The sequence below is a fragment of the Podarcis erhardii genome (genome assembly GCF_964252035.2).
Source record: "Podarcis erhardii genome assembly, chromosome: 1".
Classification (NCBI taxonomy): domain Eukaryota; kingdom Metazoa; phylum Chordata; class Lepidosauria; order Squamata; family Lacertidae; genus Podarcis; species Podarcis erhardii.
The window spans coordinates 109,486,343-109,510,304 of record NC_138497.1 but is presented as its reverse complement, the minus strand read 5'-3'; the positions used below and the strand labels follow the sequence as shown (position 1 = coordinate 109,510,304).

Here is a 23,962-nt window from a genome sequence, read left to right as displayed (position 1 = left end):
AGTTTTATCTAAAAACAGCATGCAGGTCTGAGTCACACTTCCCCTTTTTTAAAAAAAAATAAGCACAATACAAAATAGATTCGTTCCCTTAAAAAGTGGAAATATGCAAATTTCCATGGAGAGAAATTAGGTGGTAGTAGTAGCAGGATCAGGAAGAAAACTGAAATTTCCACACCAAGGGAAGTTGGATGGAAGAACTTAGGGAAATAATAGAAACTCCCAAAATGCCCAACACGATTGGGGGTGGTTTCTTTGCCATATGTGCAACACTGCCATTTCTTGCAGAAGATAGAAACAGGTTTATCCCTTTTTGCTGCACCATGCAATGTTTGGGGGTTTGGTAGTGGTGGTGGTGGGGAGCAGTGGTAGCATTTATCCTGCTGTGCTTTCAGCAAGTGTATTGGTGGCCTCTGCAATGATTGAAGTTCTCCTCCCTCGGCTGAGCCCAGAAGAGTGGAACCTTCGCCTCATTCCATTTTCTGATTGTCCTGTTGAGCATCTTCAGACCAATTGCCCACAAAGCACAAGGGGAGATTAAGTAATTCCGTTTTGCACCCATCCTAAACTTGCAACAGCTCCTTCTTGCAGGAAAACCAGGAAAGCTGTCCTGCTGATATTGGTCAGGATCTGTGCCCTCAGATAGGGCAACATAGTGAATATCATGCAATTCTTTCACCAAAGGTTATAAGGATTAGATTTAAAGGTACCAAGGAGAAGAAAAAAAAACCTTATCTGCCATATGGCAGGTTCGATCCATTCTGGATGGACTGGCATGCCTGAAAATTTCATCCACTTCTGTCAAAGGGGAAGGAAAGTTACAGCAGGATGGAACCTGAGCTGAATCATTCACCCCAAGTTCTCTGAAACTTCTTCAAGGTTCTCTGGACACCAAATCAGAGTCTGAACCAAACTTGTGGTCAGTCCATATATTACAAGGGCTATTATCCACCGTGGAAGATCATCAGGGGAGGAGCTTTTCAACCTTTTCCACTTCATTGTTTTCTTTTTTCCTGTGGGAAAAAACCACAAGTGTGTGCATTTGATTTCAGCAGAAAAGCCTCCAGTGGCAAAGGGTTAAGAAATGCCTTCCCCACAGATGTCTTTCAAGGCAGATTTCAGCCTTCATGGGTACATTAAAGTATCCTGTATAGGAAGGATGGGGAGCATGTGGCCTTCCAGTTGTTTTTAGAATTCCAGTTCCAATCATCCTCAGTCAGCATGCCCCATTGTCAAGGATGATGGGTGTTGGGAATTCATGGTGGGATCAAAGGTTCCCCATCTGTAAGGTTCCTCTTACTGATCTCTTAAGTTTCCCTCTAAATAGCACTTTCATGGCCCATCCTCCCACCTCCCCGCCCCCAGCCTGACAAACAGCACCTTCTTGTTTTGCATATGATTGCCTTTATCATATGATCTCCTTCTCTCGTGCGGTTTGTTCTACCCAAACCTTTCCAGTTAGACAAACAGCCTTTCACTGTGTTTGCTGTGGTTAGAAAAGCACAGAGGCCTGACAACTGGCTTCTTTGCGGAGTCTTTGCGAGAGAATTCCCCCTAGAGAGCTATGTGAAGCTGGAGTTTCAGTTTCTGCTATGAATAACTCCACTTGTGGTGTGTAGATAATATACTCTGCTGTGTTTGTCAGTATATCTGGGTAGGGGTAGGGGGTGGGGTGGGGAGATTAGAGCTATGCTAAAGTGAAGCTATTAGAAAAGTCCACCCCCCCGAAGCTTCACGATGCAAGGCAGAAGAATGCATTAAGAAGGCAAAGGGTTTCTTTTGAATTCCTCTGAGTTTCATGCAGCTACTTCTGATATTGTTTATATCTGAGTACTGCTGACAGGGGTATGCACAAGGATCTAATTTCTCTTAGACTCATAACTGTAGGTGGGTGGTAATTACAGTTCTCTCTAACGACTGCTGCCCAAACAAATCCTCTCCAAACTTAAAAGCAAATGGACAGGAACAAGATAGCTGTTGGAAGTAACTCCTTGAGGATGAGAAGTGTGGTGGAAGCGGTTTTGCCACAGCCACTCTGCCTTCCTTCAAAACAAATTCCTTAGGATGCAGAAAATGTATGTCAAAATCACTTTCACTGTACTTTAAAGTGTGCATGTCTCAATGAATATTATTCAGAAGTGCCTATTGCACTTGATCGTTTAGTGTGTTTCCACACCAAATATCAACACCAACATCCTCAAAAATGTAAAAAATTTTGAGGGCTTAAAAAAAAAAAACAGTCCCACCCTGACCCCCAAAAGGCAGATAAAGGTCACATCCACTTCATATATTATTATTTTTTGGAAATAATTTTTATTAACTGTTTTCTTGAATTACAAAAGAACGTTCAATGTCTATCACACATTTAAACTGCATGGCTTGCCTCCAAAGAGTCCTGGGAACTATACAAAGCTGTCCCTTCACAAAGCTACAATTTCCAGCACCCTTAATGAACTACAGTTCCCAGGATTACTTGGGGGAAGTCATGTGCTTTAAATGCATAATCTGGATGTGACCTTCATAAAGGATGTAAGAGAGATCAAGCTAAAATTACCTCTCCCCCTTACAGAGCAACCCTAGGCATGTTTTTTCATCATATGATCACACACACACACACACACACACACACACACAAGTTCATCACAATTTGGAGACAGGCGAATGTGAGCCAATGTTATTTTTACATCTGTGGCTGGTAATCAGAGAGTTGGACTGCATCTGAACCCAAATGAAACTCGACTGTAGAGAGGCTGGAACTGAAACAAAATCTAAACCCTCATGGTTGCCTTGAACTCATGTCAGGATTGAACACAAAACCAGTCCATAATAAGCTGTTCTGTAAACTGTCTATTGAGTGCAGCAAGAAAGGGCTTCTCTATCTGTGTGTGTCTCTTCTAACCTGAGAAAAGCAGTCAGAGACATTATTTCCCTTAGAGAAATGCAAACAGGAACAGAAGACACCGATCTCCTGTGGTTCCTTTCATCCTAAGGACAGGCTGCTTCTTCATCTGCAGTCCTAGATTTACCTGGAAGTAAATTCCATTGACATCAGTGGGTCTTACTTTTGTCTAGATGCATCCGTGAGGACTACTTTGACATTTCCTAGAGCCATACTACTAGCAATAAACGAAGCATGACTGAGGTTTCAGTGGAAAATGTCTGTTATCTCTTTCAGACTATGACCTCAAGCCGCTAAATTCCAGGAAGCAAACATATTGGCCCTCATCTAGATCTCTTTTAATAATCAGCAAGCCTCATCAGCAAAAGTGATTGTCAGAATTTCCTTCCTAGATAAGATCAAGGTTTATCAAGTTCGCCTTTCTGTGCGACCTTTTTGCAAGTCAGATGCTGCTGGAGACTCACTCAAGCAGGTCATTCAAGAGATTCCAGAGGTGCCTGTGCTTACCTAGGGCTCAGTTTCCTTGGGTTGATGGTCAAAGGAGACTGTGGTAGGTAGGTTTAGGGTTAGGGTGGCGACCATTTTGCACAAAGGTTGTGTTCCCAGCCCTCACACACATTGGTGGAGTACATATAAGTGCACCCCACTCTGGCCCTGTTCCACCCCCATTCTGCTTTCTTCCAGGTTCAAAAGGACCTGTGTGGTGGCAGTTACACATCAAATGGACACACCTAAATTGGCCGCCAGCTGTATATGGATTTATTAACACACATATAAAACCTGAGCATGGGGTGGAAAGAGTCACAGCATTAACACTCCAACAGATCTTGCTTCCCCATAAGGTTTCCAGGGAACCTGTCCACACCACAGCTTTGCAACGAAAACTACAGATAAAGATGAGCCTCTCTGTGTCTCCTTTTCTCCAATGTCATCCAAACTCACATACAAAACAACACAGCTATGGTTCACCTAACTTCAAGATGCTATCACTTCCAGCCAGGTGTGTGGGGGGGGCAAGTGCCTGCAATATCTTCAAAGAACATCATTCCTCATTGTCTCCAGGCCAACATGGCCCTCTCATTAGGATACTAATGGAGGAACTTTGCTGGACACGAGCTGGGCCAAGTAGGGTCAGACCTTAGAGGACATAAAAATAGCATGGCAGATAAGATGGAGAGGGGACATGGATGAGTCAGTAGCCTAGTTGTACATTTCAAGGTGCAAGAGGCCATCCAGGCATCCTCCATAGTCATACCTCCAGGAAGAGTGTAAAAAACACAAAAACAAAAACCACTCATGGAACTGTTTTCATCCATTACATTGGACTCTGGTGGCAGTTTCGGAATAACAGGCCAGACTCAGTCTATACTAATATATCACAGGCAACAGAAAAGCATGGAAGCCTCAGCGTCACCTCACTCAATCAACAGGACAAGGAGGGTCTGTCAGTCATCTTTGTGAAGGCTTGTTCTGGAACTGTGAAGGTGCCCACCAAGTACCATGGAGAGCTCCTAGTGAGCCACTTTCTCTGACAAGGATTGGAAGTGAGCTGAGGTCTTTTGAGCCTCTGCTTCCAGTCCACCCCTCCTAGGCTCCACCCCTTCAGCAGAACTAAGATCGCTGGCCTGAAGATGGGCCTGAAGATGGGCATGTCTGCTCTGTGGCTTTCTGTCTGGAGGCTCTTGGGCTGGTGTAGTAGCATCTGGTTCCTGAGGCTCAGGAAAAGGCACCTGTGAGGGTCCTGGTTCCAGTTCAAGAAGCTTGGGTGCTGAAGCATCTCTTTCAATGAGTCAGCCTCAGATATGGTGTTTCCCTGACCATCAGCAGCAGGCTCAGAACCAGTAACCCGGGCTGGCTCATTGGCTGGCAACACCATATACTCCAACTCAGTGCCCTGACTCCTTCTGGACTCTGGAGTCATGACATCATCATTGCTGGCCAGGAGAAAGTCCTGGAACTATGTTCCTCCGTGCTGGCCCTCCTCTACATCATTACTTGTGTCCGGAACTGGGTGAGTAGTTGTGCAGTTGTTCTTAAAGGGCAGAATGGAGAGGGGGCAGAGGTAGTGAAAGATGGAACATGAGGTGACAGATTCTTGAAGCTCATAAAAAACAAGGAAATTTCTGTAGTAAATTATTAACTTTTCTGTTTATTCTGTTCTATACCTTCGTACTTATTGAAGAAGAGCAGGATACAAACACTACATAACAAGGGAGAAACCAGTTTTCCAGAAAGTGCCAATTTATTGATTTTAGTACACTTATTTATTTATACCCTGCCTCTTACCATAACATGCGGCTTACAGATAAAATCAGAATAGCTTAATTTGAGCCTTTTTTAAAAAAAGATCTTGATAGCGAAACAACGACAAAGGGAGGGAGGCGTCCTGTTCCGTTCTTCTTTGTTGTGTGCCACTTTTTAAAAGACAAATCTTTAATCTGGGATTTTATCCTCTGGGCAGGGTGAGCTTCTCCCTCTCTCTCTCTCTCATTTTTGCTACCACTGTGCAAGCGAGACTTCCCCAGAGCAAGGCACCACTGAAGAGCCCTACAGACACATTGCTGACTGTTTTGCTGCAACAGAAAGGCAGTGGTGGTGCTTCAAGAGTGGTAAATGGTGGACTACAGGTGGGTGGTCCAGTGAGGGGAGGTCCATGCACCTCCATTACACACCTATAGCAAAGATTAAGAGGTGGGTGGGTCCTACAATAGACCCTAATCTGCTCCCAAATGTTCTGAAAGCCCTGAAGTTTGTAATCATGCTCTCTACCCCGCTCCGCCTGAAAGTGCTGTATAGTTCCCATTAGAAATCACTGCAGAATAATAATAATAAATATTCCTGGCATATAGCTGACAACTGGACCCTAAAGTGCTCATGTATTTGGAAAACCACCTTCTTTCACTCACTGATCCCACCCTGGTCAATTGAGGGCTGCCGGGTCCCACAGTTTTGGAAGCAGCTCCCTACGAAAAGTACAGAATGTAACCTGTTAGTTTGCAAACAAAGAATTCAGAGATCCCAACTGAAATGTCAGGATGCCTATTTTTTGGAGCTTTGCCATTAATATCAGTGAAGAAGAGGAAACAGTTTGACATTTGGCTCTTACATTTTTTGCAGACCTGCAGAAATCTCTTCCAGGATAAAGGGAAACAATGGACCCTTGTTTGACCCAGCCTCATTTTTTGCATTAAAACACGAGGACACCATGAAAAATGCAGCAAAGCACTATCTGGAATATTTCATTTCATAAAGCTGGTGGCAGTTAAAGAAAATCTGACTAAAAATATTTCATACAAAAGATGCTCCCCCCATTATGTCTTTGCATCTGGAGCATTCCTCTGCCTCATACGTTCCTTCTTTCTGGGTTTTTAACCTCAATGTATATTTCAATACTAATGTGCTTCTTTCCCCTTTTAAGTCACTATTTATCCTGCATTTTTTCAGAGATAAGCGCTTTTGCTTCATTTTTGTTAAGGCATTTTATAGTGCGAACCTATGTCTGTCTACTCAGAAGCAAGCTGCATTTAGTTCAGTGGGATGAGCTTCCAGGCAAGTGTGTAAACGTTACTTGCCAGATTTACCAAGGCTTTGTGCTGTTTTGTAGTGGATGATACCTGCTGCCATTCTGTTGTGGTACGTATCTGAGAATATGCAAGCTGTGTACTGAGAAGAGGGAAAAAACTGGGGTCTCAAAGCTGCTCCCCCACCAGCTCAGAAGATAAGGTTTGGTGCACACATAAACCAAGGCACTTGCATCGCTTGATAGAAATGCAAATGGCGAAGGAAAGATTTTTATGCCTCAGCTATAACGTGCATTAGGTTACCCAGAAAGCTGGAATTTGATGCGCAGATGATCTACACATATTAGAGAAATGAACTCTTTTTTTTACATTTATCAGCAAGCATTTCAGACATGAAGTTTACCTGATAAGAGAGGTCAGAATTCCAAAACAGGTCAGAATTCCCCATTCCCCCAGCACACTATGAGCATTATAATGTTCCATTGTAGTTTCCCTGCCTGTGTGCCATATAGTGTGTGGTTTGAGACTGGAGCTCTTCAATCATAAGGACTTAACATAAGAGGTGGCCTTTGAGCTTTGCCTATTAATTCGCTTCAAGGGAGGTCCTGATGATCTGAATAACGGAATTTGCATTTTAGTGCCCAACTTTGTATGGGGGATAGTGATGGGCAAACCTGTCAATTTTGGTTTCTCATTTTTCTAATCTTAAAATCAATCCTCCACATTCCTACATCAATCTGTGAATTCTATTTTATTTAAGTCCTCATGAAAATTCACCTGCAAATGTCTCCTAATATGTTTGCATGTAATTTTGCCTAATACACACATTTTTGCAAAGCCATTTCCCCTAATATGATGCTTTTTAATATTCTTTTTGCTAATACTTGCCTTTTATGCACACTTTGCCCTGGCACATGCATTTTTGTACACTTTTCTTGGCACTGTGAAATTCAGAAAACTTAAGAATTTAGAAAGACGAATGTGTTTTAGCTCGCATATTGTTTTGGACAGAGAAAATGTGAACTGCTGTAAAGTGAATCAAAATTCTCTCCTATCCCTACTGAATTAGCCGGAATGAAATCTGGTATTCCAATGGAATTGCCTTTGGAAGGAGAGAGGGGGACACAGAAAGCTCCATCTAATAGTCTTTAGTGCCCTTTTTCACTTCTGTCCTCAAGTCTGCATGCATTTTCTGAAATACTGTGCTACAAATTTAAGGCCACCCAATAAATTATGAAAAGAGTGAAATGACATTTGAGTAGCAACTCTTGAAAGCAGATTTAAGCAAGCATCTATCTGAACTGGTTTACGGTTGTGCTTAAGAGTAAGGGGACAAGTGATGAGCCTGTAACAATATATTTCCAGTTCCAATTTTTATGGCTCAAACACTGGACAGATAGCAGAAAAACAGGAAATGGCATACGCACCCACCATTTCTAAAAATGAATAATTTCTGAAACATGAAAAATTAGAGAAAAAGCTTTTCATTTTACTAAAACTCAGTAAAAATTGCACAGGTATTCACTTCAGTTGCCCTGAAACTTGCTCATTGGGAAATACAGTGTGTATCTCATAGGGTTAATTTTTTGGTACCATTTGACAAGAAATGTATTTTGATAATCAAAAAAGTAACCACAGCAGAGGTTTTATATTAGAGACGCATTTATCTTACGGAGCTCCTGAATGACTAAAACCATTGTTGTCACTGATATGAAACAAATGGAGCATGCTAATCTTCAGTAAAGTGGAGATGGAGAAATCACATTTCCTCTAGGTTCATTTGCAAAACCGGTTTATCATCAACACCTGTCTATTACTGTGCATTCACTTCTATACCACAAACTCATATTAAAAAAAATAATCAGTGTTATGCAGAATCTCAATTAAAAGCAAAGCAACATAAATTAAGCAGAATATTTTAAAGACACAGAAACAAAAAATGGGTCATCTGACAATAAGGTTATAAAAATAATGCATCATTTTTATAAGAAGGCTCTCTTGTCTCGAGCTCATTGCAGGTGATTTCATTAAGGAGAGTGTTACATAAACCCTGTTTCACTATACTAAATGATTCCTTGTTGGTGACAGTCTGATGCTGCCAGGTGCCATCGAAATGTACCTTTGTGGCAAATTGAAGGATCAAAGTGCATCATTAAAAATGGGGCTGCGTACACATGAACCTGCTTGCAACACAAAAATGTAGCTTTTCTCAATCTGGAATTGTTCATGCTCATTCTCAACATACCTGCTTTCGATCTAGGTTGATTCTAGATCAGGCTTCCTCAAACTCAGCCCTCCAGATGTTTTTGGCCTACAACTCCCATGATCCCTAGCTAGCAGGACCAGTGGTCAGGGATGATGGGAATTGTAGTCCCAAAACATCTGGAGGGCCGAGTTTGAGGAAGCCTGTTCTAGATCCTGCCATCCACACAGGTGCTTGTGGTTGCTTGATACATATTTGAAAAACCTTCCTTTGATTAGGTGATGTCTTTTTCTACCTGCACATGCCACAGGTGAACAAAGTTGGGACTGTGAGCTTGGAATACTCCCGCATCACTGGGCAGATGTGGGTACGTTCACAATTGCTGGGACTGCCTAAACTTCTAAGCGTAAAGAAATGATGTTTTAAAATGCCACGCCATATTATGCAAGCACTGGACTCAATATATCGTTCTTCTGCACGAGGATATGAGCGTGGCTGTATGTCCAGAAGAATAATAACTTCCTTCCTTCTTTTTTTGTCCACTTCTTAAGGATGTTCACATTGTGCATTCAACAAGTGTACAATCTGTGTACACAAATGCTTGAGTTGTACATTTGTATGGCTATTCAGATGCAGTGTTCAATTACTCTGTGTGTGTGTGTGTGTGTGTGTGTGTGTGTGTACAAAATAGCTGAGCTGAACAAATCAGTAAGTGTACTCTCTTTCACACAAATACTTGTAAATGTGTAGCTAGTGAGTTTTGAAATAAATCTCACTTTTGCATCTCTTCGTAGCATTCTGAATGCCAGTTATTGTTTTTAGGTAATTAAAAGAAATGGAAAGCTCTTTAAAGCCTCTCCGTGATAGATTTGCAATAGATTTTAGTTCTCATTATCAGAATGTGTTCTAATATTTTTCTTCTTCTCATTATTAAATCCTGATTTCTCAAAGATTTTTCTTTTTTAACCATATGCTTATTTCCTGGCAATGAACATTTGTGCCTATGCCTTGAATATATGGGTGCTTGCTTTGAAAGCTTTTAAGGGTGCAGGAAATTGTGCCTTTTGTTTACCCACATTTTTCCTATCCATTTGGACATTATTAAAAAATGTTCGTACATGCCTTCCCTCATAATGAACACTTTATCAGCTTTGGACGTGAAAAAAGTAATCAGCCCTTTGTCATAACTTTTTGGCAGGGTGAGGTGGATGGGGGACGAGAAACAACAATCGGTGCAGAGGTAAGAGAAGAAATCTCGAACTTGCTGAAAGATTTATTGCGGCTGAAACAAACCAACTTTTCTTCCTGTTGGCGCTTATTATCAAATTACAGGGCCAATACAGCTCTGACCAGAAAGCAGCTGCTTCCACTCCTGTTTCTTAAGGGCTGATCATGATGGCGACTGTTAAACAGAAATTTTACAAAAGCCACCAGGCATAACTTCAGCCTTAATCTGTTTATCTACCATACCCTTGAAAGGCATGGAGCGGCAGCAGCAACCGCCTTGGCCGAGTCTCTTTGCCACGTACGGCAGCGGTGGCAGCAATTCCACACACTGCTGCCTATTGTTATATTTTACTAACCACTGCTGCATGGCGGGACATCTGACCTCCAGCTGAAAGTAAAAGGGATAATCTGCCCAGCTACTCAATACATTTTCCAAGACAGCTGTGTAAGAAGGCCAGAGTTAACCATGAATGGACAACTGGATTTGAGTGGAAAGCTTATAATTAAAGCTCAAATGGGTGATGATATTAGAAGAATTCCCATTCACAATGAAGACATCACCTATGACGAGTTAGTGCTGATGATGCAGAGAGTTTTCAAGGGAAAGCTTCTGAGCAATGATGAAGTTACAATAAAATACAAAGACGAAGATGGAGATCTTATAACAATCTTTGATAGCTCAGATCTTTCTTGTGCAATTCAGTGCAGTAGGATACTGAAACTGACACTGTTTGTGAATGGGCAGCCAAGGCCTCTAGAATCTAATCAAGTGAAATACCTCCGTCGAGAGCTGATAGAACTTCGTAACAAAGTGAATCATTTGCGGGATTGCCTAGAGCCCCCAGCTGAACCAGGACTTTCCACAAGCCTCCCTGAAAATGATGTTGCAGAGAGTAGGGAAGATAAGCCTGCTACTACTGACTCCACTGTCAAGCCTTCTACTCAAGTTATAGCAGCAAGTATGTCTGCTTTTGATCCATTAAAAAACCAAGATGAAATCAACAAAAATGTCATGTCAGCATTTGAGCTGGCAGATGATCAGGTTTTGAGACCCCCCAGTGCCCCTGTAGAAGAACGTTCCAGAACACCCGATAGCATTGCTTCTTCATCTTCTGCAGCTCATCCACCTGGAGTTCAACCACAGCAGCCACCATATGGAGGAACTCAGCCACAAACTGGTCAGATGGAAGGCCAGATATATCCACAACAAGCTGAATACCCTGCTCAGCAGCCTCAGCCTCAGCCTCAGCCAGTGGCGTAGCGTGGGTTGTCAGCACCCGGGGCAAGGCAAATAATTTGCGCCCCCTAACCCGTGGATTTGCGCCCCCTAACCCGCGGATTTGCCCTAACCCCAGATGTTGCGCCCGGTGCGGCCGGCCCCCCCTGCACCCCCCACGCTACGCCACTGGCCTCAGCCACAGTATGGTATGCAGTATCCAGCAGGCTACAGCCAGCAGACTGCTCCTCAACAAGCACAGCAGCTCCAAGCATGCAGCCAGCAGCCCTCACAGGCTCCAGCTCCTGGGTTTCCTGGCCAGGCTCAACCTCAGTAGCTGCCAGCTCAGCCTCCCCAGCAGTATCAGGCAGGCACCTTTCCTGCACAGAACTACACAACACAGGCTTCACAGTCAGCCAGATATAATGTGACCCCAGCTTCGCAAACTGGAATGGCTCCCAGCCAGCCAGGTGCTTATCAGCCAAGACCAGGCTTCACTCCACCGCCTGGAACTACTATGACACCCCCTCCAAGTGGCCCTAATCCATATTCACACAATCGCCCTCCTTTTGGCCAGGGTTACACCCAGCCAGGTCCTGGCTATCAATAAGGAAACTGTGCTGTTGACGGGCCCCAAGTAAGTCCAAGTTGTTGTCGTTGCTATTCCATCCATACAGACTCCAAGGTTATTTAACTAAAATATGGAAACTAATGAAAGGCAGAATATTCTATGGTATCACTGTTGCTGTATAAATTGCTGGGATAAATGACCAAATTAATCTTGTTTCCTGCTTTAAATTGTATTGGCTTTCTAGTTTAATATTGGAAACACTACCTAAATGTTTGTAAAGTAATGACATTCTGACTTGCCATATTAAACTACTAGGTGAAAAATCTAGCTGTGCTAGCTAGAGACTTCATTTTCTCAAGATTTCAATTACATGCTTTTAGGCTGCAATCCTGTACACACTTCTCTGGAAGAAAGCCCCACTAAATTCAATGGAACTGTATGGAATTGCACTTTTATCTATTGGCACTTATTGCTTTCCCCTCTCTGGGTTTTTAGGCAGCATTATATTCTGTGCTTGCTTTAAAAACATACAAAAATACCACAAACTTTTAAGGGGGGGGGATTCTTAATCTCATTTTGCTGCTGCTTTCTGATTTTATCTTGGCTGTAATAATATATGGTCTAATATCATATTGTGTTGTGACCCACCCAGAAGACTTAATTGAATGGCCAGTATCCTAATGTCATGTCATGTCATAAATAATGTGATGAATAGCTGCCAACCCCATGTCACCAGTTTTTAATGTCACAGCACTCCTGACTAAACAATATCCTTTTGATTGTACAAGTGCTAGAGGCAAATACACCAATTTACAAATGAGGATTGTAATCTATGTTCTATGGTAGTCATTAGGAGAATAGGAACAGGGGATGCATTGATCAATTAATGTGTGTAAGACATGATCTTACATATGTCACTTTCATCACTCTTGCATGTCACTTTGCATATGTCATTTATTTCACACGTGCCATTTCTGGTTATATAACCATTTCTTGCATGTGTCATTTTTATAGACTTTTCAATGTGATGTATAATACATTATCTTGCATATATCACCCCACAAAGTTATTCTGAAAAATGTGCCTGGTTTTTATACTTTTCTTTTCAAGCACATCCCTATTGAGAGGGTTGTGTTCCATTAACATTTCCCAGGTATCTCAATTACTACTTTTAGGGAACTTCACACCCTTGGACTCTGACATCTGGAATATCTATCCCTACCACCATGTACAACTCAAATAAGGTGCAATTCAGGAGGGGGAAATCCAAAGCCAAAGATCATTTTAATGATTCTGCTACTGAAAGCTGAAAAACTGAAGGCTGTGTTTCTGTGTTTGTTTTGTGCAACCAAAATCCAATGTGTTTGTTTTGTGCAACCAAAATCCAATGTGGGGAATCCCCTCATAATGAGACAGATTCGTACAGCATAAACATCAAAGAACTTCCTCTGTGATTCAGTACATGGATTCTGTTTCCAGTGGAAAGAAGTCTGCAGCCTCTTCTTAATTATTTATCTTCCAAGTTCCTCTATGCTAATCTGCCACAAAATTATAATAATAAATACCCTTGAAGGTCTTATCATCTGAACCACTGGCTAGTGCAAGGTTTCCCAAATGTAGGTCTCCAACTGTTTTTGCACTACAATTCCCACCATCCCTACTAGCTAGGGATGACAAGAGCTGGAGACCCAACAGCTGGAGAACAACAGCTGGAGACCCAAGTTTGGGAAACTCTGGGCTAGAGCAAGGTGAATCTCTCACTCACCTAGATCTCTGGCTAATAACACATAGCTTCTGCTGGGGGGGGGGGGAGGAACCACCAGGAGTTGCACTCCCCTATTTTCCCCTCCACTACATCACAGCCTTTTGGGATGCAGGTGTTGCTGTGGTCTAAACCAGTAAGCCTCTTGGACTTGCTGATCGGAAGGTCGGCGGTTCAAATCCGCATAATGGGGTGAGCTCCCGTTGCTCTGTCCCAGCTCCTGCCAACCTAGCAGTTTGAAAGCACGCCAGTGCAAGTAGATAAACAGGTAGCACTGTAGCGGGAAATAAACGGCATTTCCGTGCGCTCTGGCTTCCACTGCACCAGAAGCAGCTTAGTCATGCTGGCAACATGACATGGAAAGCTGTCTGTGGCCTGAAAGCGAGATGAGCGACACAACCCCATTGTCGCTTTGACTGGACTTAACCGTCTAGAGAGGTCCTTTACCTTTCTTCCATGACAGCCTCTACCTTCATGATCATTTCAATTGCCCATAAAGATGCAACGGAACTGAGCTCAGAAGAACAGCTTCTTAGTGCCATGCTCGCCAAGTCTACTCAGGCTTTGAGTCCCATGGGGCTTCCTCCTGAGTGGGTGGAGGACTGGAGCCTAAAGAGAAATGAGAAAGAGAAAAATTGTCCATGTGTATTCTTCAGATATACATATCTGAAGAAGTGTGCATGCACACAAAAGCTTATACCAGAACAAACTTAGTTGGTCTCTAAGGTGCTACTGGACAATTATTTATTTATTTAATTTCGACTGCGTCAGACCAACACGGCTACCTACCTGAGTCTGAAAAAGAGAAGCCAGCCAGCCAGCCCCCACTCACCTCATTGTAGAAACCGAACGCAGGGGGCGTGGCCCAGTTACCTGCGCAGAGACTCGCTCCTTCCTTCAAACTCGCGCGCCAAATCCAGGCCCCGCTCACCTCAGCGCCCGCGCTTGGAGCTCCTCCGCTTCGCACAAGCTTTCCTCTTGCTCTACCTCCGGCCAGCTGGACTGGCGCCCAGGTGGGGAGAGACTAGTGTATCCCGCCCAAGCGCTGTGTGGGCGCCTGGCCTGCGCGGCCCTCTCTCCTCCCGCTGGGATGCCCCGCCCCGCCCGCCCCGCCCCGCCGGGCTCCTCCCTCCGTCCCGTGCGCCTGGCTGCCCGTCCCGTCCCGTCCCGAGCGTGTTGGTGTGTGACAGCCGGGAGGTTTTTGCTCCTCGCTTGGAAACCTCGCTAATATTTAACGGGGCGCCGCCGCTGACGGAGAACTTCTGCATATCCGGGAGCAAAGTCTGGAGGCGAAACCCTGCACTTCTAGCGCTTCCTCAGCAGCTGGCTGTTTCGCCCCTCGTCCAGCTCCCGCAATGAAGGTGGGTAGGAAGCGAGCCGTGTGGCCCCGGCGGCAAGTTCGGCCGCTTCTCTGGCGCGCGGGGCGACGGGAACGCGCCTCGCCTCGGCCGCCTGACGAGGCTGGTCGTGGGCGAAGGCAGTTTGGAGGCTGCCTCAGCCTCTCGCTCCATTCCGGGCGCCTCGTGTATCTACGCGCGCACGCGCACTCCCCCCCCCCCTCCCTGGAGAGAGATGCTGGCTGACAGACGTACGGTCCTCGTTTTCCTTCCTCGCCAATGAAAGCGCAAGGTTTCCCGTGGTCGCTCCTGGGGCTGGGCTGCGGGTGCGGATTCAAGAGCGGAGCTTCGGCCCGTGGCGGAAGTTGCTTGCCTTCCCATCTGGTCTGATGCCATGTCAGGCGCGTAAAACACAAATAACCCCGAAAGTCTGCAGAGAGGGACTGGGGTGTTTATACTTCTGAATTACAGATAGGTAGCCGTGTTGGTCTGCCATAGTCAAAACAAAACAAATTCCTTCCAGTAGCACCTTAAAGACCAACTAAGTTAGTTCTAGGTATGAGCTTTCGTGTGCATGCACACTTCTTCAGATACACTGAAACAGAAGAAGTGTGCATGCACACGAAAGCTCATACCAAGAACTGACTTAGTTGGTCTTTAAGGTGCTACTGGAAGGAATTTGTTTTGTTTTGACTGAAACAGAAGTCACCAGACCCTTCTATATAGTGAGAAGGTGGGGAGGGGTATTACTCAGGAGAGTGGTGGGAATGGGTGATTGACAGATAGCTGTGATGAGCCTGTTGACGACTCTTAACGACTGCAATAGGTCTTACAGGAAAAAGCAAGGGGTGAGAAGGTGAATATACTTCTGAAGTAAACACCAGGGGAAACTTTCTGAAAATAACAGCTGTTGGGACAGAGGTTGGGTAGCCACCTGTCATGGATGCTTTAGCTGAGATTCCTGCATTGCAAGGACTAGAGATGTGTGAAGACCTGGGGAAGTGGGGGGTGGAAGAGAATTTTTTGAATGGGGACAAGATATGCCCCCAAAACCCAAGTCGAAGAGCCTCCACTAGTTACAGTAGGGATGCAGTTCGAAAGCACACCAGTGCAAGTAGATAAATAGGTACTGCTGCGGCGGGAGGGTAAACGGCGTTTTCGTGCACTCTGGTTTCCATCACGGTGTTCCAATGCACCAGAAGCGGTTTAGTCATGCTGGCCACATTAATAAGTAATGGTAAATGTGTCAGTGTGGTGCAAATGTGAATCAGCACAAAGACATTTTCTTTAAAAAGACACAACCCTTTAAGAAGGCCCCATAAATGGTAGGCCAATTGTGGGTTGGATTTGATGCATGGGCATCATTGTCTATGATTGCCATAGAAATATATGTGCTCTTTATGCACATTACATACTTCTTAACTTCCTTCTTTTTTTCTTCCCAGACCATAGTGAAGTATCTGTTGGGATTTCTTGGTGTTGCAGTTCTCATTACGGCCATTGCTGTTCCTGTAGCTTTACTGACAAACCAAAGTAAGTTCGCAGTGTTAATTGTCTCTTGGTAGGTGATAGGAAGTGATTTGATCCTCCAAGCAGCATGAAAAACCATAAGAGAGGTCAGAATGTTTGTCATTTGGCATCATATGAATGTATAACTTGAAAGTTAATAGCGCTGCTCATTAACATCTGGAAAGCATTCCTTCCGGCAGCCAACTAGGGCCAGATCTGTGTGTTTAAATGTATATGCGGCTTTTTAATGTATAAAGAAAGGGGATGCTTTTGATGGCCTCACCTGCAGCTTGCTTCTCTAAAATTCATGGCCCTGGGCTCTTCTCAACCTAAATCCGATCCTGCGCTCAGTTAGGAGCACTTGGAAAGCGCAGGTATGGTGGAGAGGGAGGGGATAGGGTACAGGCAACTCCCCATTTATGAGGGGGTTGCTTTTCGAGGCACATGTGTATCAGTGGAAGCCGTGGAAGTCCACCCCATTCCGCCCCCCCTTATGCCTTTGTCCCTGCCCCCCCCCTTCCAGTGCCAAAAGCGGCATGCATGTCAGTGGTTGTGTGCGTGCTGAGTGTATGCAAATGGGGAGCTGCCTGTGCATTTTGCACCATGGTTATGAATGATGGAGGCAAGTGGCATCCACTGGCAGAGGAAGAGGTGCGCGGGTGGAGTGCACCGCCCCCGGAAGCGCGATCCAGGTGGGATGCCATCATGGCTGCCCCCCCCTGCCTCCAGGACGCGTGCCAGCCCCGCCCCCACCTGCTCTCCGCCCCTGGGTGACGGAACATGAAGCTCCGCCACTGGTGGCATCCCATGAACTGATTTATTGTAGCCTAAACTTTCATATTCATATTTCATATTCATTGCAAAAACTAGACTCTTCTGTTCTGCATGCTCTCTCCTTATTTTGTGATAGATTCAGTGGGCCATTCTTTTGGAAGCTACGCATTGAGATTACATTTGCAAAAAGTACAAAATAAAAAAAAAAAACCTTCCTTACAAATGAAAATTTCATGACTTTCTTGACAGTAAACTTGCTGGAATGTATGGCTTTGTACGTTTCTAGAATTTGTGGATCGAAGCAAGGTTGTTAAAAGGACTGAGGCTACAGTTGGAGATAAATATTTTTTACGTTATAGAGATCAAGCAGCAAACAATGTATGCGTATGCTTATAAAGAATGTATAATTTTCTTTACCCTTTGTGCACATCGTAATAAATATATTTTACAGTGCAGTGCCGAACATGGAGATGAAAGGCAGTTGCAATTTGTAGCTGATTTAAGGAAGTTTCTACTTTGTAGATTCAGAGAGAACATTTATATAGATACATAATGTTTTACACACAGTAGCATTTGATGTTTTAAGAGCAATTACTTGATACATCTTTTAAACAATGTTTCCATTTGAAAAAGTGAAGTGGAGTAAGACTATTATATGCTGTGGTTTGCATAGTGGTCTTGGTGTGCAGACTACTAAACTTGTTCACATGGTTCCAGATGCTGGCTTTAGGTATTGGAATTCTGCAGTTGCAGGAACATCAACATTTCTCCTGTAACCTTTGACAGTTTCCACATTTTGGACAATGTCTATTTCAGTAAACTCGCTACAAATTTAATTACATATAATTTAAACAATATTTTTGGGGGGCAGCTAAAAATTATGACAGCTAATGAGTTGCTAGGAAGTTAATAGTGCTGTTAATTAACTCCTGGAAAGCATTCCTTCTGAAGGCCAAGCTGGTTGTGATTGTGCTAGATCCGGGTGGTCAAATTGAGCCCAGTTGCATCCCAATCCTGTAAGAATGTGGGTGAGTGGTCCCCCTTCTGATAGCAAAAGGCATGTGGCAGTATGGGAGTCCATCCTTTTTTGTAAGTCTGAATACTCAGATTTTTCCTTAACCATTCAGCTGAACATGCACTCATTACATGACTGATACACTGACATATAGTTGTGTTTTCAGCTGTGAGCAAGCCTCCAATGATGTGAATAGGGAACCCTAGCTGCTTCACCTAGCTGCTTCCAGATCTATAGGCGACAAGCATGGTGTGTTGCAGTGTGCTGAGACGCTTTATAATATTCAGGGATGTTAAAAACAATTTTTAAATTGCACATATTTTGAAAAACAACAACAACAAATAATATCCACTGAAGAGCAAGCAGGAGACAAAACAAAATAAGAATCGGGGGGGGGGGGAGTATTAGTGGGCAAGCCAGACCAATCCAGATAACTTGGAACACATTTCCTTTTCACCCCTTGAACATTGGTCCAAAGTTCCTGATTAAGTAAAGGTTAAAAATGCAGCTGTAATCTCAAACAAGCCTTAAGTGGGATCAAAGTCCAGTCTAATTATAGAGTCCTGTGTTTGGTACAGCTTTTCAGTTTAAACGTTTTACTCTGTTTTATAAGAAATTAAAGCACCAAGTACAAATGTTGCAAAGGGAAAAAAAACATTGTCTTGCTAAAAGAAATAATCCTCTAGAAAAACATAGAGACACTTCCTCTAGGATACCAGTCTTCACTGGGCATTCATTCTGTTCTGTTTGTGGGGAGGTTACACAATAATTAGCATTCATCCTGATTTGCTTACAGGTTTTGCTTATACATCCAGTATATTCCCATTATTCATTCATTCCACACTTCTCTGTGCATGTACATATCGCTTTCTGAGAAGGATTGTGTCTGTTTCTTTTTTAAAGCAGAACCTGAAGGCAGCCCTGTATAGGGAAGTTTTTTAAGGTTTAATGTTTTATTATGTGTAGATACATTTGTGTGTGTGTGTGTGTGTGTGTGTGTGTGTGTGTGTGTTGGAAGCCCCCCCAAAGTGGCTGGGGCAACCTAGTCAGATGGGCGGGATCTAAATAAAAAAAAGGTTGTTGTTGTGCTCCTAGGGCGATGGAGTGCTGTAATCCACTTTAATTGTGCAAACCTTAATTTCCTGGTGTATGCTTGGATCTTTTCTTGAAAATGCTGTCAATCTGGAGATGTGCTAGGCTTTGGGAAGATTAAGAACAGTCTCATATGAAATGTGCTTCCTGTTGAGGGAGGGTTCTGATTTAGTGCAAGGGGAAGTAAGTTTAAGTTCATGGCCACGGAGACATGTATGTGCAAGCCTCACACTATGTAAGTCATTGGTAATTATACCTTAATGCTGTTTTGTAGATTTACAGCACCATAACAGCATGTAAGAGTGCATGAATACTTGAAAAAGTGAAACATACTGAAGGAACATTAAGGCTGTAATCCTTTGCCCACTTACCTGGTAGTTAGGCCCATTGAAATAACTTCAGAGTAGACGTGCATAGGTTTTAACCAGGGGTCAGCAAACTTTTTCAGCAGGGGGCCGGTCCACTGTCCCTCAGACCTTGTGGGGGGCCAGACTATATTTTTTTTTGGGGGGGGGATGAACGAATTCCTTTGCCCCATAAATAACCCAGAGATGCATTTTAAATAAAAGGAGACATTCTACTCATGTAAAAACACGCTGATTCCCAGACTGTCCACGGGGTGGATTTAGAAGGTGATTGGGCCGGATCCGGCCCCCAGGTCTTAGTTTGCCTACCCATGGTTTTAACTATAAAAGACTGCAAATTGTATACTGATGATGTCAGTAATATGCCGTCCATCTGACCAGGTTACCGCAGCCGCTCTGGGTGGCTCCCAGCAAAATATTAAAAACACAATAAAACATCAAACATTAATAATAATAAATTTTTATTTATACCCTGCCCTGCCCAGCCAAGTCTAGGCTCAGGGTGGCTAACAACCAATAATAAAAACAAGTTGATTAAAATATAATTTTAAAAAAAGATTAAAATACAACATTAAAACATTAGGATGCATCCTCTTCGCAAGAGGAGAAAGGAAAAAGAAAGAGGGAGAGGGAATCAAACTGATTCTAAGCCAAAGGGCAGATGGAACAATTCTGTCTTACAGGCCCTGCGGAAAGAAATCAGATCCCGCAGGGCCCTGGTCTCATGAGACAGAGCATTCCACCAGCCCGAAGCCAGTGGTGAGAAGGCCATGGCTCTGGTTGAGGCTAATCTAACTTCCTTAGGGCCTTGGACCTCTAGGGTGTTGCTATTTATGGACCTTAAGGTCCTCCGTGGGGCATACCAGGAGAGGCAGTCCCGTAGGTACGAGGGTCCTAGGCTGTGAAGGGCTACATTAACAATTATATGTTCAGATATTGCTATTTTGTTAACAATTTGTTATTTGTCCTTTAATTGGTGTGCAGTTGCTCTTAGAAAACTTAGATGGTGCAGAGATACCTGGTGTTATATAATAATGTAACATGTTATTACATTAAATTGAGATAACACTCTATCTACCTCATTATGGCAACCGTGACTTGTAATGGCTAACCAGAATTTCGGTTGCATCCTTTCCTAGCTCATCTACTTGAGATTCCTTACCTGGCATTTGCAAAACCTAAACCTGGGAGCTTCTGTGTACATATATTATGGAGCCTCACTGTGCATGCCTCGCTCCCATATACAAAGTGCTGCTATACCAAGTCAGAAAAGTTTAGCTTTGCAGCTACCCACTCCAGCTGATGGCACCTCCACAAGGCAGGGGCCTTATCCCATAAAGCTGTCATAAAAGGAGCCTGAAATATGTTTTGGGAGTCGCACTTCTGTGTTCACAGACAGTAGAGACAGTAGATAATACATTTCAGATGTTACTTGCTAGCCAGTTCTTGGTGCTCTTCTCAGAACAGCCTTCCTGTCTTCTGACTGCGCAGTGAATTGTTGACATGGCATTGAAAAAAATAGAAGAAAGCTATGAGTGCCAAATATGTACATTATGTAGAGTAGAACATTTGCATCTTAACAGTGCTTTACTGCTGTGTTTTGAGTATGCAGTTTTGTGTGAGGCATCTCCTACACCACTTCTCCTTATTTCTGGTATCAGTTCCTCACACAAATGTTCTTAATTTCCTGCAAAATGGGTGGGGTGGAAGAATGAAAAATGAGAGAGAAATAGTAATCAGCTGAATGCTAATACAAATTAGGCAATCAAATGCATAGTACAGAGGCGCTCTGGTGCTCTCTTTCGCCCCATAAACATCAGAATTTTGAGGTCAGTGTCCTGAACAGACTTGCTTAGGAATAAGTTTGCTTGTCAGTGAGATTTCTTAGCTATCCTTTACCATGAGGTCCCAGGGTAGGTTACAAACAATAAAATAGTTACAGCCACCAAACAAAGAAACTATAACAACAGTTAAAAACTCTTCCATAATTAAGAAAACAGCTTAAATACCGTATTTTTTTGCTCTATAAGACGCACCAGACCACAAGACACACCTAGTTTTTGGAGGAGGAAAACAAGAAAAAAAATTTCTGAATCTCAGAAGCCAGAACAGCAAGAGGGATCACTGCGCAGTGAAAGCAGTAATCCCTCTTGCTGTTCTGGCTTCTGGGATAGCAGCGCAGCCTGCATTCACTCCATAAAATGCACACACATTTCCCTTTACTTTTTAGGAGGGAAAAAGTGAGTTTTATAGTTTCAATTCACATGCAGACTGGAATATGCTACATTATACTGAGTGGACATTCGGATAATTAGGGAAATGCAACAACAGAGTTCTTGCACCTTTAATAGTTAAATAGGAGAGGAAATTTCAGTTTGAAGCTTCTGAAATCTTCTCTTCTATACAAATGTTAAAGGTGCAAGAAGCCAGACCATTGGCACAAGACTACTCTATTTTATTTACTTTACAGATTTCCTTTACTTTACAGATCAGTGTCACAGATAAAATCCAGGAATCAGTATCTCAGATAAAATTCAGAACTCAGGTATGCAATATGTACATAAGCAGACTGGACTTCCCATAGTTCAAACCATGCTCATGGTGGCATACACACATGCAGAGAGAGAGAGAGAGCAATAACTATGCATGTTTGTGGTAGCCTGAAAAATATCAGCACAGAAACTAAACATAGTACCAGGCAACAAAACAAAATGGCATAGGCTTAACTGTAAAAAGACAAACAAACCTCAATCTGGATGAAATGCCAACTGAAATATAAGATGCTAATCTTATATTTGCATCCCAGCTGAGTAGGAATATTACTGCAGCTCATGATGTATTGATTCAATTTAAGATGCCTTGTATTGTTTACCTGGTATTGTAAGATCATTAAAAACTTAAAAGCTTGGCTGGCACTAGTTGTAGGCAGTGAAGAGCTGCTACCTGTTGGAATTGGTGTTATGATTTTCCGGTAAGCACACGTGGAACATTCTTGTTTGGTTTTGGTAAGCATGTGAGTTCCTCGTTCTCTTGAGGGTGCTATCTACTGTCAGAGAAGCTCAAGTAGCGATAGTGGTAGACTAAGAGAATGTGCTTGCTGCTTCGAGAAGAGCTATGGAGGGTCCTGATTGCTGGGTGATCTGGTCACACAGTATTGCCACAACATAAGATGATGCACTCTGTATGGGATGTATGCTTTCCTTTTCTCATGACCTACACAAGGAGAAAACTGAGTATTTCTAGGCAACCCTTCGTTTCCTTTTCCTATAATAATATCTGGTGTAGGATGCTGCACTGCAAAGGTAGTTCTTTGTAATTCTTTCTGTTACTCCACACCTGGGGCAATATTATCTGCCCAATACCCTAGTGGTACTTGTGTGATAGTGTGTGCTGTATTAGAGACAAGGGGCAAAAAGCTGGACATTGCAGCCTCCCACTTTTAGCAGTTAAACTCTGTAAGCACAGCAGCTCGTTTGTTTTACAGGTTGCAGAATGCAAGATCCTGAATAAGAATTGCCTGCTGTTTAACTCACTGCACACTTTAATTTAAAGTGCTGCTAGCATGATTTATGTTGCATTTATCTAGTCCAGCTTTTTGTTTACCATTTGTCAGGAAACTACTTCTAAAATATTGCTGGTTATGAGAAGGAAGAAACACATGCAGTAAAATGTAGCTTTAGTACCGGTTGCATTTATCTTCTCTTTGCACCATTCATCCTTACTTAGCATGTCAATATTATGGTTCTTGTAACATACTGCTTTATGGCAGTAATATGTTTGATATATTTCTTATACCTAATTGTTCATCCTTTTCAAAAAATACCCGATATATTAAAATAAAGGACAATGCACTACAAACTAAAGCTCAATCTGCTTTCTTTCTCTTTTTTTTTTTTTTGCAAGTTATTTGTTATGCATTTGGACACCTCTTAAGATATTGCAACCAAATTTTTCAGGATGATTCCTTAGATCAGGGAGCAACTCCGTCTTCTGCCCAGTACTTGGCTGCAGCTAGAGGCTACTTTGAATCAGTATGGTGGACTGAACCTTTCAAATCTGCATTGACTTTAACCAAATTATGCATGATGGTTCTTGAGATCAAAGAGCAGGTTTTTGTCTGTGTTTGGAAACAACTGGACACCATTTGGAATCCAAATAGCAGACTGAACTTTTTCAAAACTGCACCGATTTATTTATTTATTTATGGTTTCTTGGAATTCCCAAGCAGCACTGAGTACAAAACTCTAGCCATCTATAATTAGCAGAGAGTGCCCAGCTCTGCTTGGGAATTAGTAGGAGAAAAAAGTAACTTGAATAATTTTTAAAAACAAAATAAAAAAAAATCCTTCCAGTAGCACCTTAAAGACCAACTAAGTTAGTTCTTGGTATGAGCTTTCGTGTGCATGCACACTTCTTCAGATACACACATATGAATAATTTTTGAGTTTGGACCTAACATAGCAGACTGAAGCTT

The 23,962-nt window shown here is 43.0% G+C and overlaps 1 protein-coding gene and 1 pseudogene across 2 annotated transcripts in view; both read left to right on the top strand.

Moving 5' to 3' along the window:
- Nucleotides 1–10,111: 10,111 nt before the first annotated feature.
- On the top strand, nucleotides 10,112–11,673 carry LOC309348675 (protein TFG-like; annotated as a pseudogene). Its single transcript has 2 exons — nucleotides 10,112–11,099; nucleotides 11,263–11,673. The product of its transcript is annotated as a protein TFG-like (transcript).
- A 2,891-nt stretch (nucleotides 11,674–14,564) lies between these two features.
- The window catches only part of DPP4 (dipeptidyl peptidase 4), a 50,300-nt gene continuing 40,902 nt past the window's right edge, over nucleotides 14,565–23,962 (top strand). The window contains exons 1-2 of the mRNA XM_081871650.1: nucleotides 14,565–14,757; nucleotides 16,179–16,266. Coding sequence (XP_081727776.1) covers nucleotides 14,752–14,757; nucleotides 16,179–16,266 — 94 coding nt within the window. The 5' untranslated portion in view covers nucleotides 14,565–14,751. The remainder of the gene's footprint in view (nucleotides 14,758–16,178; nucleotides 16,267–23,962) is intronic.